This window comes from Malus domestica, chromosome 17 (genome assembly GCF_042453785.1).
Source record: "Malus domestica chromosome 17, GDT2T_hap1".
NCBI lineage: Eukaryota > Viridiplantae > Streptophyta > Magnoliopsida > Rosales > Rosaceae > Malus > Malus domestica.
The window spans coordinates 32,638,878-32,655,333 of record NC_091677.1 but is presented as its reverse complement, the minus strand read 5'-3'; the positions used below and the strand labels follow the sequence as shown (position 1 = coordinate 32,655,333).

The 16,456-nt window shown below is 39.7% G+C and overlaps 1 protein-coding gene across 1 annotated transcript; it reads left to right on the top strand.

Moving 5' to 3' along the window:
• The first annotated feature begins 12,288 nt into the window (after window positions 1-12,288).
• On the top strand, window positions 12,289-16,213 carry LOC103405851 (uncharacterized). The gene is made up of 7 exons (XM_008344864.4): window positions 12,289-12,795; window positions 12,992-13,371; window positions 13,844-13,925; window positions 14,172-14,222; window positions 14,586-14,624; window positions 14,950-15,052; window positions 15,855-16,213. The coding sequence occupies exons 1-7, from the start codon at window positions 12,292-12,294 to the stop codon at window positions 15,983-15,985; spliced, it is 1,290 nt and encodes a 429-aa protein (XP_008343086.3). The 5' UTR covers window positions 12,289-12,291; the 3' UTR covers window positions 15,986-16,213.
• The last annotated feature ends 243 nt before the right edge of the window (window positions 16,214-16,456 follow it).

Here is a 16,456-nt window from a genome sequence, read left to right as displayed (position 1 = left end):
GATTATGAAGCTTATTGATAAAAGTGGAATTTAACATGGTGTTAATACATCTTATACGCTTTAGTCTTCACATTGGCTTCATCCATTTAATTAAATGTTATTGTATTCTTAGGTTGAAGACCAATCAGCTGGGTGATTCTTTTTACTTATGTGGCCTGTTTGCACCATAATTAGAGCCTCTGTATTTAGATCTCGTATAAATACTCGGGGGACTCAAATGTAATTATGTAATAAAGGAATGGGTAAATATGTAATAAGTGATGAGCCCTTATTCTATAAAAGGGACTCATCACCCTCACAATTATGGAAAGCCTCACATCCCTTTTCATATTCAAAGAAGCTCATCCTCACATAAGGAAGCTCTATCTCCCTCTCAATCCTCTCACAAACAGAGAAATACAATATCAATGTGGACGTAGCCCAAATATTGGGGTGAACCACGATACATCTTGTGTTCTTTACTTTCTTGCAGATTCACGGTCGAATTTACGTTGTTCCAAGACCCCTCCGGTTTTGTGCATCAACATTTAGCGCCGTCTATGGGAAATGACACGAAAAACTATATCGGTTCTCTTTCATTTTTTCACCTCCACAATGAATCTGTAAAATAAAACTCCAAAGTTCATTACTTTTCTCTATATCCAGCAAACCCCATTTGAAAAATACTCAAAAGAAACCACCTGAATCATTTTACCATTTTTCTTCCCAAAAATTCCGATCAACTCCCTATGGCTTCTCCCAGAAAGAGTCCATTATCAAAACCCGGGGATCGCCAGCCCGCCGCTGCAATCGCAGTTCAACCGCCGTCCCCACGCTACCCTCCGAGCGGGACCCTCACCTCCGGAGCCCAGTGTCGAATCGAGATTGCCGTCGATCTCAGCGACGAAAGCGCATTCGCTGCCAGATTCGCTGGTTTTGGGTTTTCTTGGACCCCCGCTTTCTTTCCGTCCACCGTTGTGCCTTTCATTCTTTCACTTCACAAGCTCTCACATTTCCCACACAGGTGTTGAGAGAGGGGATGATGATACTAGTGGGTCGAAACTGCCCAGAACTCGTCTTTGCTGTTGGCTGAGGATAGGACGTGCAGGAATGACCCGCTTGATAGTTTTAAGAAGTACAATGGTGGGTGGAATATCACCAATAAGCATTACTGGGCTTCTGTTAGTTTCACTGCGACTCCCTTCTTTGTCGTTGCTGCTGTCTGGTTTATGATTTTCGGGCTAAGCTTGTTCATTATCTGTCTCTGTTGCTACTGTCTGGAAAAGTTCCACACAAGAGCAGGAGAGACAAAAACAATGGCTCTTACAAACCCAGCAACCCTGTCCTCCACATTCACGCCGAAACGCAAAACCAGAGAGCGAGATATGGAGTGTGGAAAACCATGTCGTAGAACGCAATGGCGATTTCAGTATTTAGGAGAAAAACAATGGGATTTGGCGCATCTCCAGTGTCAAGTCGGATATTGTGCGGCTAATCGACGCCAAGCAGAACATGATTGGAGCTGATGGAGCGAACTCCAGAGTGGAAGACAGGCAGAAGATAAGTTTTTTTCTTTTTCTTTATTATTAATGATATGATGACTGTCTGCCATCTGCTAACCAAAAGAAAGAAAAACAAGGATGGAGGAAATAAACAATCAAGAAATTGGAGACCAAATCCGAAAGTAAGGATCTCAACATTTCGTCCCTCCAAGAAAAGCTTCAAGATTCGATCTTGTCCAACAAAAACAAAGGCCATCGGACAACGCAAAAGAAAAAGAAAAAGAAAATGGAGACCACCAGTAAAGCTACAGGAAAAGAAACAAAAGCAGAAAAGAAAAAGGAAAAGAAAAAGAAAGCAGAAAAGATAAAGTAAAAGCAAAAGAAAGTAGAAAAGGAAAAACCGAAAAGAAGATGCTCCACTATTCCACTATTCCACTATCCCACGGGCTAACGTGATTAAAGATAAGAAGATGGCCACCAAGGTTCCTCGTCTCCACTCTCTGTTGGACCAGAAGATGCCCATCAACATGCTGAAAACATGTAATTTATTTTTCTTATCTTTCAGAAACATCTGTATAAACCACATCAGAGGGTAAAAAATAAAAAAAAATGGCAAGCCCAAAATAATGGGCTGGAATGTTATGTGGAGGGCGAAGGCCCATATGCCCAAAAGAGTCAAGCCCTATGACTCCAAAATTATTCGGCAACATGCTGCTATCACCACCAACCAGGTGATCAAAAGTACGCCCAGTACTCCAAAATTATTCGGCAGCCTGCCGCTATTACCACCAACCAGGTGATCAAAAGTACGCCCAGTACTCCAAAATTATTCGGCAACCTACCGCTATTATCACCAACCAGGTGATCAAAAGTACGTCCAGTACTCCAAAATTATTCGGTAGCCTGTCGCTATTACCACCAACCAAGTTATCAAAAGTACCCTCAATACTCCAAAATTATTCGGTAGCCTGCCGCTATTACCACCAACCAGGTGATCAAAAGTACGCCCAGTACTCCAAAATTATTCGGCAACCTGCCGCTATTATCATCAATCAGGTGATCAAAAGTACGTCCAATACTCCAAAATTATACATGAGCATCACTTATGTCAATCATACATAAACATTCATGAACATCACTCATGTCAATCATACATAAACATTCATGACCATCACTTATGTCAACATTCATGAGCATCACTCGTGTTAACATCTATGAACATCACTCATGTCAATCAACATAAACATTCATGAGCATCACTCATGTCAATCAGCTTCGAAAGCTTCATTTACAAAGCTCCAGCTTCAAAAGCTTCATTTACAAAGCTCCAGCTTCAAAAGCTTCACTTGCAAAGCTTCACCTACAAAGCTTCAGTGTAAGGTATACAAATACTGCCTCCGAACAACCACCACTTCGGCCCATACATGGATTCAATTTGAAGTCTCCAGCCAACAAACTCTATTGACCGAAGACTTGGGGGACTACATTATGTACCATATATTGGGCCTTAACTAGGCCTTATGAAAAATACTTGGGGACTTAGCTCATTATCTGTGTACTGAGGAGCGAGCCCTTATTCTATAAAAATGACTCCCTCACTTTCATTAGAGAGCACCCATTATTCATGTACTGAGGAGTGAGCCCTTATTTTATAAAAGGGACTCTCTCACCTTTATTAGAGAGCATCGCCACCAGTTGAGCAACCGCCTCACCGAGAGCATCACTCATAACCCATCACTTATGTATTGAGGAGCGAACCCTTACTCTATAAAAGGAACTCCCTTACCATCATTAGAGAGCAACCGTCTCACCGCGAGCATCAACTCTTAGCTCATCACTTATGTATTGAAGAGCGAGCCTTTATTCTATAAAATGACTCCCTCACCTTCAACGCCACAAGCCGAGCCAACCAAGGCAACACAAGCCACAAGCCAAGCAACCTCGCAACATATGCTACTTCTAATTGAGCATCATTTCACATTGAGCATCGCCTCATATCGAGTATCAGTTCTAGACGACATCTAGTTACTTCGGCTCACACATAGACTGAATTTCAAGTCTCCAGCCAAAAGACTCTCTTGACTGAAGACTTGGGGGACTACTATTTGTACCATACTTAGGGCATCCGTATTTAGATCTCGTATAAATACTCAGATGACTTAAATGTAATTATGTAATAAAGGAAGGGGCAAATATGTAATAAGTAAGGAGCCCTTATTCTATAAAAGGGACTCCTCCCCTCACAATTATGGAGAGCCTCACATCCCCTCTCATATTCAGATAAGCTCATCCTCACATAAGGAATCTCTCTCTCCCTCTCAATCCTCTCACAAACAAAGAAATACAACATCAATGTGGATGTAGCCCAAACATTGGGGTGAACCACGATACATCTTGTGTTCTTTACTTTCTTGCAGATTCACGGTCGGATTTACGTTGTTCCAAGACCCCTCCGGTTTTGTGCATCAACATGGCCCAAAAACCAAATTCCAGTCTATGGCTTTTAAGTAAAGCGGTGGAGATGTTTTAAACATATGAATCTTAACTTGATTTGTATTCCTATTTTTTAGAAAACTTGGAACAGAGAGGCACAGATAAAAATGAGGGAGAGCAGCGAAATAAAAGGGGTCTTTGATTTCTTCTGCTGGCGAAAAACAAGGTAACGGCAGAGTGGCAACAATTTGGTTTCTCTTATTCAGTTTTATTTTATGCATATTTTCTATAGAACTACTATGAATTCTTCGTTCATGGGGTTCTAAACTCTTAGCTAAGGCTAAGAGGAAGCCCTAATTATGATTACTTTGATTGTTCAATTTGTGAATTTCAGTTTGATGATTAGTTTTCATTCACTAGTTGAATTGCAATTTTGATATTGGGTTCTTTGTGCTTGACAATAGCCTAGAATTTTGATATTGAAATTATGTGCATATGAATTTATTTCTGACCATGAATTGGATTCTATCAATGCTCTGTGAATGAGAATATTGAACTGATATTTTGATCCGACCGTAGACGAATATTGGTTTGTGTGGCTTCCTAGAAAATTAGCTATTTGTTTGATGTGACCAAGTTGATAAGTGGTTAATTTGTTTCTCACTTTGCTTAATTGGATTTCTACATGTTTGTGTATACTGGACCATGGATATAGCGACTGTAGGAATAATTGGGTTTAAGCCTGACCATGGTAAAATTCACATCTATTTGGGAAATTATTGGCATGTGTACCTGACCACGAACATGTGTATGGAAGTTGTTTTCATTAATTTGATAATTCATGAGTTGACAATTGGATACTAGGGTATGACAATTAGTGGTGGAATCAAAGCCTTAATGTTTTCTTATATTTGTTCTCAATCATATTTCTATTTAAGCATTGTTAATTTTAATTATTCTTCGATACAAACCTAATCTTTATTTCAATTTGTTAAGTAATAGTTATAGGATTAAATTGTTAAATCAACTCCGGTGGATTCGATCTTGTATTTACATATTTCCACTACAACTTATTTGTGCACTTGCGAGTAAATTTGGGTTGAATTAATCTATTTATTAGGTTAGTTTAAATTTACATCAGTCCCGAAGTAGAACAAGGGCAGACGAAGAACCTCTATAGCAGCGTCTCGACAAGCAACCACTCGATCAGCCACGAACTGAGCATTCCGGTAGTATACACTCCTAACTGGGTCCTCGAGATAGCGTATATTCATGTTCTAACGCGCGAATGAGTGTGCGTTCTCGATTGGGCCCACCGACGAGCATACACTCATAATTGAGACCATTCTCGATAATCAATATAAGCAACATTTCAGGTGAATTGTTTATTTGCGTCTAGGCTCACAATAAGCATCATTCACCTCATATCGGAGTAGGCAGCACAATGGATGGAGATAAGCAGTCACTCAATCTAGCTCAAGTTCAATCGGCAGCCTGCGAGAAGTTCACTCGCCTGCTAGAGACGTACCACATACACTGCAGCCGCGATGTAGATGAGTACCAGAAGGACACACCAGCATAACTAGAATCCGGGTAGACTTTATTCTCAACACTCTAGGCAATTCAATACTAAAGCAACACATCACTAGTAGCCGACCTCCTATTATGCACAAGATAGCTCAAGCCAGCCTTAGCTTTGCTTTCACAATCATGCCTACCTACTCCATGGCTCCTGACAACCATTGATCAATCAATATGGCTCATAAATGTGACAATTTTGCACCGCGGCTTCCAACTATGTTGATCTTACCCCATGGCTCATGTCGACTAAACCCATGACACTTCAAACTTTAAAGCATCCAACGACAGAGCAGAAGACACGGCTTTATTAGCAGCCTCTACTATCGAAAGACTTAGTGGTGAAGAAGCTTGCAATCCATTCAGATTCTCAGCTAATCATCAACCAAGCCTCAAAATGGCACACAACAAAACATCTAATGATGACGTAATAATTCTGGGAGCAACTCACTATGCTTACACCCTTACGCAGGTTCCACAAGCAGTTCGAAGCCTTAAGCAGATCACCAAACAAGACTTCACAAGCTGATGATTATTTTAGTTGTCCAATAGTCTAACTTTCATCAGCTGCACTCATGACAACGATTTCCATGCTCTCCAATGTGAGAGGGTAAACTAATCCTCCAACACTCATCTGGGTAAGCTCTCTAGTGCGAAATGGTAAACTAATTGTTCTCCAGTGCGAAAAAGTAAACTAATCCCCCAACACCTAACTGAGTAAACTCTTCAGTACGTGAATGTAAACTAATTGCTCTCTAGTGCGAGATGGTAAACTAATTCTCCGACACCCATCCGAGTCTGCTATATAATGCGAGATGATAAACTAATTGCTCTCCAATGCTAGACGGTAAACTAATTCTCCAACACCCATATGGGTCAGCTCTCCAGTGTGAGAGGATAAACTAATTGTTCTCCAATGCAAGAAGGTAAATCAATTCCCGACACCTATATGGGTAAGTTCTCCAGTGCGAGAAAGTAAACTAATTGCTCTCTAGTGCGAAAGGGTAAACTAATTGCTCTCCAGTGCCATAGGGTAAACTAATTGCTCTCGAGTGCGAGAAGGCAAACTAATTCCCTGACACCCATATAGGTAAGCTCTCCAGTGCGAGAATGCCACACAGCTCAAAAGATAGAATACTTGAAGACCAACTAAGCAACAGATGGTCAAGGGGAAACAACCACTTAGCACTCAATAGTTCACTTATCTGACGTTTCATCTTCAGCAGCTCCAATCTTGGCAGATTCATCCTTGGTTGCTCCATCTACGGCAGTTGAGAAATCAAACTTAAGCAGTTTCATCATTTTTGGCAAGCAACCCAGACATGGCAGCCCAAATCGTGACCCATGCCACGCCACTTCCTTGGTCCATGTCGAACCAGTCCTTAGCTTCAGTCAAGCCGAACAGCACAAGTAATGGCCCCTGCCACACCATCTATTTGGCCTCATGCCAAGCCGACTCTTTGCCCTTGCTAGCCGATATGCCACACCACCCTGACGGCTGCCCTATGACATCACTACCCATAAAGAAGACAATGAGAATTAAGTTTTTCTTATATCGGTGTGGCACGAAGAAGACAAATAAATCAACGGAAGACGGTTCTTTGCATGGGCAAGCAAAGAAGAATGCTAGAGGAGGGAGAACAAATATCCTCTAGTTTTCTCTCTTTCATGTAGGGATAAATAATTGTCCTCCGAAGTTGATTTAATCCCCTACTTAAGGTAGGCTTAAATAGGCTTTGGAGGTGATTTATTTCTCTTTCCTAGAAGAATCTAATTCCAAGTCCAAGTGAGAATCTGCATCAAAACTGGAGATCTCTACACTTGCTGCCATTTCCTGCAAGCAGCCCAGTAGGTCTGGGGGCATTTGTGGAGTAAAAAACAATCAAGAAAATTATGGAAGTAACATGTGTACTTTTGGGTGAAATGGACAAAAGTACCCTCGAGCCACACCAGAACTCCCACGCACAAGCAACGAACAATCACGACTCAATCAAGGTCAAAAGTGACTAAAATAGGTATTTATTCAAAACCTATTTCATCCATCCTCATCAAATCCTCCCCACAAGTTAACCATCAATTATTCATTCAAATTATGATTAATTACCTAAATTAATTTATTAATTTCCTAATTAATTAATTAATTAATTTTCTAATTGATTACAAGATATTATTTTTACATAATATCTTGCAATTACACCAAAAACCCACCATAAGTGGCCGGACCCCTTTTCTCCAAATAAGGGCCTGCCACACCCCTATAAATAGCTCTCATTTCTCCCAAAAACCTAAGTCGAATTCTCTTCTAAAATTCTCCAAATTTCTCTAAACACTTTCTCTCTCAAATTCTAACTTTGGCATCAGAGGTTCTTCGGCCAAAGCCCCTCAGTCATCGTGGGTGCGTGAAGCTCTTGGCCTTGACCTAAGGTATTAATTGTTTGGCAGGTGCATTTTCGTCCAAGAAGGAGAAGGCAAAAATTTGCATTCACAGTATTTGTTTGAACTTGAATCAAACAATTACATCTGTTTTGAGAAGGCATGAGAATCCTATATATCTCAAACGTTCATTTGCATTTGTTATGTCAATTTTGGAACCTTTATTCATATGAACTTTATGAGAGAGAAACACAAAGAAGTTCACCAAAATCAAAGTTTCAGTGCTAAAACTTTCATAAATAGTTAAATCCTGGTGGAGCAGACGCTTGCAAAACTACAAGCATTGAATAGAAGTGAAATTATATTCAAAGACATGGAAAATCCGCAGGCCTCTATCTGCAAAATCCGTAAGCTCATTGCTTTTTTACAATTTTGCTTTTTTTGTAATATATACATATCATATTTGGTTGTTAATATTATTGCGTTAGAATATATAAATTTCAATAAATTAGTCTTACTAATTGTTGTTCTGCCAACATTCTCTTAACATTTCACATGTAGTGTGAGACTAATGACTCTTTTGAGCAATTCATAATACCCTTAGGCTCAAGGCAAAGATCTTGACGAACCTTCATCCTTAGGCTTGTCTCATATCTCTATGTGTAACTCGCGATGGGCCCACGTGTAAAAATCATATTTTATTTCCACACCCAAATTTCATAGTTTTGGGTCTGCTATCTCTATCATGATTTTTCTACCCCAAAAGAAAAGGTCCTTCATTTTTAGGGTGGTTGTCAGTGATGAGGTATTCGAACCCCAACAGCGTGGCTCATACCCATGTACTCTAATCTTCTGAGCTACATGTTCCACCTTGTCTCAATTGGATATATTTCTGGGAGTACCCTAATAGGACCCTTATTCTTATCTGCCAATTTATTTTATTCTAGAAACAGACCGGCCATTAATATGGGTTTTCAGTTTCCAGGGCAGGATCTTGAGTTTTATAATGGAATCTCAACTTTCTTTATGGTATTAGAGCAAGTTGTTCCACGCGTTAAGCCCTATGACCACACGTGCTCCACATCACCCAAGTTGTATTGTTCACGTGATAAGCTTGAAAATTTGCTACACGTGTAGATGCGTGTTGATAATGAATCACATATTGATATGCTTATAAGTAGTTAGACTACTCCTCATATGATTTTATGGTGGAACATTTGAAGGAATTATTTTGAAAAACATGTTCATTTGAGCAACATCATATAGCATGCAATTAACAATTAAAGGCGGAATCATGCTTGCATGCACTCAAAAACAAAACATTACCATGAAATTCAAAGCCTAGTAGATTGGTGAACCAATAATCAACTCAAAACAAAGTGAGTTGAAATTATTACCTTTGTAGATTCCTCTTTGCATAAGCAAAGGCTAATCACCCAAAGAGATAGGGCCTTCATTCCTTACTTCTTAGATCCATGGATTTGGATGGAAAAATAGGTTTCTCCAAGTTCCCAAAATAGGGAACCTCTAAGTCTCTTCACCAAGGTTTGATTGTAGAAGAAATGAGTGACCTTGGAGTAGTAGGATTGCTAGATGTACCCTCCAAGGTGTTGGCCTCTTTAGAGAGAAAATGGAGAGACAATTCTCACCCATTTTCACCCAAAATAATCCATTAATCACTTAATGAATATTTGGCTATAAAATCATTTATATAGTCACTTCTTTAAGTGACCTAAACAACCAAAACCCTAATTCATTTCATCATGGCCGGCCATTTAGGGGATTTTGGGCTTTTGGGCTTTAATGAATCTTCATTCATTAAATTGTCATACAACTTAAGTTAATGGGCTTGACGTTCGAAGCCCATTGGGCCTTAAGGTCCAAAACTATCCCGAAGTCTTTAACGAACTTATTCGTTTGATTAATTAACATATTAATTAATCCTTGCCATAAATAAATGATTAAACCTATTTAATCATTCTTACTCATTTCCGTTTAATCTTCAATCTCCACCTTTTATGGTGTGCGATCCATTAGGTTCCTTTTAGCGAGGTAGTGGGCGATTAAAACCATTTTACATCGATTGTGAATTGAAACTATTTTCAATTCTCCCTTTAGTGATTACACACGTTTAGGGCTTCCACAAACCATGAGTGACACCTAGCAGCATATCATGGTTACCCAAGCTAATCAGAAGAGGATAGAGAACCTATTCAATTTGGGATTACAAATGCAATACGGTCCTTCTCTAATCTAATACTCTTGACCACATTGTTTGGTATGATAGTTTATTTATTCATGTCTACTATCCAATGTGATTCGTGTGCTTATATGATTTCCTTGAATGTGATTTGGAACGCATTCCCTAATCTCATTCATACTCTGGCCAGAGATTCCAAATCATATCATAGAGTATTCTCCCTCAACTGTTTGAAGGTTAGAGATCCCTTGTTGCGCATTCACTTGTCTCCATAGCTAAGTGGCTTAACCCCAACGATGTCGTGGACACCCCGAGGGGGTGACTTTGACATAATCAAAGATCAAGGACTTAACCACAAGACAACTGTGATGCCTCAGGTCAAAGGACTACTTTGCATTATCCCAACCATGAGTTCTCATGTGACATGGAATATAAGAACTCTTCGTTGATCACGTTCAGTGTACTCATTCTCTATTGAGCACCTACGTACTTGTCTTGATGTCACACACACCAATGACTCGAGACTAATCACTCTCCCTGAGAGAAGACATAGTACGTACCGATCTTTACGGACTGTCAATGCCCAATTGACAATCCTATGATCAGGAACATTTAGGATGTGTCTACGAAAGAATGGTCTCATGAATCTAACTTCATTAGATTACATTCTCCCAATCACATATTCCTTGGACTTTATCGTTTAAGCATATAACATTTATATGAGACGGCTCAAACAATAATCTTTGCCTTTTATATGTAAAACTAGATTAGTTTAACATGTGAAATGTCCGTAAAGTATCATCATATGATTGGCTTTAGGGCACATTTCCAACAACATTAACTTCTTTATAGTATAGTTCAAATAGAAAGCCATAAAACAAGTAGCTGGCAAATCAAAATTGATATTGGCACAATTTGCAGAATTAGAAGCTTTTGCAAAATTCGCTTTTGATCTTCAAAGTGAAACATATTGTGGTTGTTTTGGTTACATCACAATGAAATAAAGTTTGAGTCGTTGCATCAAGTACTAACCCAAATTGAGCAATGACTGTCACTTCACGATATTGTACCACACGTAATGGAGCCGAGTGAAACAAAGTAGAAATTGGATCCTCTCCGAGGCAAACCCTCAGAATCCTTCTGATCGGGGTTAGTGGGCTGTTGGATTTTTATCCAACAGTTACAATTATTATAATTTTTAGAGGGTCCTCCTGTTTGTAACCGTTGGATAAAAATCCAACGACCCACTAACATCGGTAAGATGATCCTGAGGGGTTGCCTCAGAGAGGATCCAATTCCAACAAAGTAACCAGTTCGATTAAAGCAGCTTCAGCGTGTGCTGGAGCCCGAGGGACATGCGAGTGAACAGTGCCAGAGAGCCCGAGCAATCAAGTCCAACGTGTGCTGGCAAGGGAACCCGAGCAGGCCCGAGCGAGAGGCCGGTGGAGAGTTGCCAGCCCGAGAGCTCGGAGTGGGTTTGACGCAAGGCTGACGTCGCCCTGACGTCAACCACGTTTTTTCTTCTATTTTGCCTTGGCGTCCGTTGGATCTCAACCCACAAACTTGCCAGAGTTTGCTCCGAGGATGGACCAAAAACTGGGCAAGGTTTCAAAGAAATTACAGAGGGTTAAACCTCTAGTTTCAAACCGGAAAACACCACAAATCTTGTCCTAAGCAACATTAAGACATAATGAAACAAGATTTGCATAGAGAACCTCACTTGGGTTCGAGATTCAGATCTTGAAGCTCTCGACTTCAATGGTGGTTTACATCATGATGGTCTGATGATGCATGCAACGGTATAGCAAGGATCCTTTAGTCCTAGAGATTAAGATTTCATGGTTTTGGAGTTTGATTTGTTTTATTTTCGAAGAGGAAAGTGGGTGAGAGCTCTCGGAGCTCTAGAGAGAGTGAGAGTGTAAAGAGAGAGAGAGAGGAACTTCATAGAAAAATGGGAGAGAGAGAGTGAGGTGCACGGGAAAGAGAGGAGTGACGTGAGGGAGTGCAAAAAATATTATTATTTTATTTACCTGTTGCCAGGGCTATTTAAGTGTAGGGGTGGAGATACCAAATGCAATTACTGTTCATTAAAGGTAATTATTGTTTATTAGGTGGATTAAATAATGGATTGCCTGAGGAGAGGGCTCGACCGGCTCCAACGGAACGGTAGAGTTGCTCTTAAGAGTTGCAGCAGCAATTATTCATGAGGTGACACGTTTTCCCTGTATGCTTGCCGTACTTCGCCACTTCCCACGATGGAACCACCTCGGGTCTGTCCACATTCTCAGGAAAACGTTTGGCTCTGAAAGTGCCATCTCAGCATCCCTCCCTTCCACGCCAAAATTTCTTCCACCTCAGAATTTTCAAATATTCCAAATTTATCTCCCAAAAATTAAAATATCCAACTTTTTTACTTCCTCTGTTTCAATATTATTCAATTTGGCCCAAAGCAATAAGCTGGAGTTGCAATTTGCATGCTCGTCAATGGCTCAATTACTGACCCCATCCCCTGTGTTCACTGAAGCTCTCAAGTTCCAAAACCCATTACGGAATGGGTGCTCTAGAAGCCCATGGCGCATGTTAGCCAAGCCCGGCAGTAGCCTGACTTTGATGGGTGGTCATGGAGGCGGCCGGAGGAGGCGTAGAGGCTATAGCAGGCTCAGAGTGGCAACCGACGACTCACCTTCAACGAACGCCGTCGCTGATGACTACTATTCCGTCTTGGGATTGGTATGCTTAATAATATTGTACCCCTTTTATTAAATTCCATCTGGGTTTTGTTTAAATTTGCAAAAAATTTATGCTTCTGCGCAAATTAATTAGTTTAATTTTTGGGGGAATATCCAAAAGTTCATATTTTTATGAATTTTGAGGAGTTGGGTTTTGCGTGAAATGCTTTAGATTTTGTATGTTATGTTAATAACAGCTTCCAGATGCAACGCCGGCACAAATAAAAAAGGCGTATTATAATTGTATGAAAGCTTGCCATCCGGACTTGAGTGGTGATAATCCAGACACCAACAATTTCTGCATGTTCATCAATGAGGTCTATGAGGTGCTCAGTGACCCCGTGCAACGCATGGTTTACGACGAAATTCACGGCTATGCTTTGACAGCAATCAATCCTTTCCTGAACGAGTCTGCACCAAAGGATCATGCATTTGTTGATGAGTTTAGCTGCATAGGCTGCAAAAACTGTGCCAGCGTTGCCCCAGACGTCTTTGGAATCGAGGAAGACTTTGGAAGAGCCCGAGTATACAGTCAGTGCGGGAGCGTAGATTTAGTTCAACAGGCAATTGATAGTTGGTAGGTACTTTGACATCGGTTTTTCGAATATGATGAACATTTTGTGACAAACTGATTAGTCCTACTTCCATTTTTGTCAATTGTATTGTGTGTTCAACTAAGACATATATTAGGAATCAGGCATCTTTGTATTTTCATGGTTTGCGTGTAAATAGGTAGAAACGGGACACACTTCACTGAAGAGCGTTACTTTACATCAAATAAGAATTTGACTTCAGACTTGTTAGAAGAGTCTTCCTTAAAGCTCGTGAAAGTATTTCTGGTTTTTGACAAATAATCAAATCATTTTTCTACAAATTTCAAATTTTTCTGCAGCATCAAATAGTTTTGTTTTCGTGCATGCTTGTACTGCTTTCACAAATTCGACGTTTGAAATTTTCATGTCACTGGATAGTTGTCAATTGTACTATCAGATGCCTGGAAATTACTAGTTGTCCTTGATTATTAGTTGACAAATTCTTCTTTGTTTCAGCCCTGTTGATTGCATCCATTGGACTTCTGCTGCTCAACTATCATTGCTCGAAGATGAAATGCGCAGAGTAGAAAGAGTAAACGTACGGAAAGCAATCATTATAATGTTTGAATTGTCCAAGCTTTATATTTATACTAATAATTATATTCACCTTCTTTATCACCATTTTGAAATCCTTCGATGCGAATAGTTTTCTTAGCTGCTTGGTCGTACTAATCAATTCTGAGTCTTTCTAGTTATCTAAACTTTGACCAAAAGAGCTGCGTTTTATACTTTTTTCTTATTCGTTTATAACTTCAGTAGCTAAAAGTGTACTGTGGATGGTCAGGTTGCACTGATGCTCGCAGGTATGGGCTCATCAGTGGATGTTTTCAGAATGGTATGTTACTCGTTCTTTGTATTATACATTGTCTATGATTTTTCACAACTTTCAGTTAATGACCTGAAGACATTTTCTGAATTACAATGTGTTGGCATATTATCTTTGCTTTTGTGCCTTGAACTACAATGTGTTGGCATATTATCTGAATTCTGCTAAAACGAAGTAGAACCAGGAAGTTTATTCCTCGTAGCTCTTGAAACACTTCTGATGTAATCAAGAAGCAAATCAAAAGAAGAATGTATAAATATTTGTTATATGTTCTTAAACTCATCTGCTTAGATTAATCTTTGGGATAAAATTATTTCTAGCTTATCTTCATTGTCGCCATAACTAGCTTAGCAATTTTCGTTAATGTGGCAGGCAAGTTCTCGGTGGCAAAAGAGGCAATCACAAGTCTTGGTAGGAGCTCCCTTTTCTTTTTTGTACCTTCAACTAATCTAATGTTTTGTGATTTCTTTTGCTATAAAGTAAAATCAGTAATACTCAGTGTCTCGGTTGTATGAACTACCAAGGATGAAACCTTCAATATTCTGATCCAAAGAGCAGTCTTATGAAATTTCAGTTTCTTCTGATAAAGAAGAAAACAAAAACCTTGAGTTGCCAATTTCTGTGCTGCCGTTCCCTCTTGGCAGAAAAAATCTCGATCGCTGCTAACAAGTTTTTAAAGTACCAAGTGCATTTATGCTTTGAGTTATGACATTTCACAAACCTGGGTTTATTGCAGGAACAAGCTCAAATTAGGATGAAGAAGAAGAAGAAGGATTCAGATAAAACAGAATCATACTGGGACAACATTTGGGGTAACACCAAAGAGTACCAAAATTCAGGTAAGTGCAAACCTGTAGAAAGAATGATATTAATAACTAATGTTTGAAATATCAATGTACAGAAGAAACATAATACAACTTACTCGACGTGAGTACCATCCACCCTTTCTTCGTTTCTCACCGTTTTAACCTCAAGTACGTCCAATGTATTAATCGCAATATGTTTTAAAATTTAGTCTCTAAGAGGTTTTTACATTTTGATTTATATTCCTTCTCAAGGTGTAGCGCCATCTCTTCCTTTTTGAGGTCCAATTGAGTTAGAATCAACTTATTTGGATCACCAACTGTTAACAGAAGTAATTTTTTTCGTTTGCTGCTGTGCTCATATACCTGCATAGCTGCCTTGTCCAGATAGATGTTATTTCAAATGGGTAATGTGTAAGACTCAGAAAGGCTTTCCATGTTTGTCGTTCTTTTTCTTATCATTCCGACATGCTTTCTTCCTCGAGCAAAAGTTCTAATCTCCCTTGGGTGCCGGTTTGATTTGCATCTTCGTAATCTTACGCACCAGTGGTTCTTGCCGAATCCCGCCTCAGCTGATATTGGCTTTTCAGCATAAAGTTATTATCCTCCAAACTTCAACTATCCCATCAAAATATTGATATTACATGGTTGTAATGATTTGAGTCACTTTATCGTTAGGGCACTCTTCCTAATCCGAGTTTGGGATGGAATAAGACCCAGCCGTAGAGTCCCGGTCCGCCAGGAAGAGGGATTTTCTACTTGAACATGTTTAATGCTTCATATGTTATGGACGTATCAAAGTCTGAAGTTAAATTTGAAATGTGTTATCTTTTTTCAGAGGAGGAAGTGAAAGAAAGATCAAGGAGAGCGGCAGCAGCAGCTCGAAGATGGAGGGAGTACTCAAGGAGGGGTGCTGATAAGCCTCCCAGCTATAAACTTCCGGAGGCCGTCTCCAACGACGAAAAGTGACCAGATTAATCTGTAGAGGACCGACACCATTGAAGTTATATCATCAAATGTAAGTATTAGCCAATTTATAGCTTAAACTGGTGTAAATTTGTAACCATGTAAACTTTGAAGAGATCTGAAAATCTGCGTAATCAGTATAGTAGCTATCAGATTACCAGAAGATTGATCTGTAAGTTAAAAAAATGAAAAACAAAAAGATAAGATATACATATAGAAGCATTCTGCGTATACGCGAGGTTTTCAAGCATCATGGTTGACGTTATTTCTTGTTTCTCCAAGACTCCATCCAGAATCCCAGCACGACATAGCATCATGTGTAGAGCCACATGGTCCGGGCACACTAAAAAATCTCTTCAGGAAATAGTAATCGCATGAATTATGGAGTGGTACATGTTTTCTGAACTCGGCCAGCTACAGGAGGGTTCAGTGACAAAACCGGAGATGTAGTTTAAAAGTTGGGACAAAGATTGT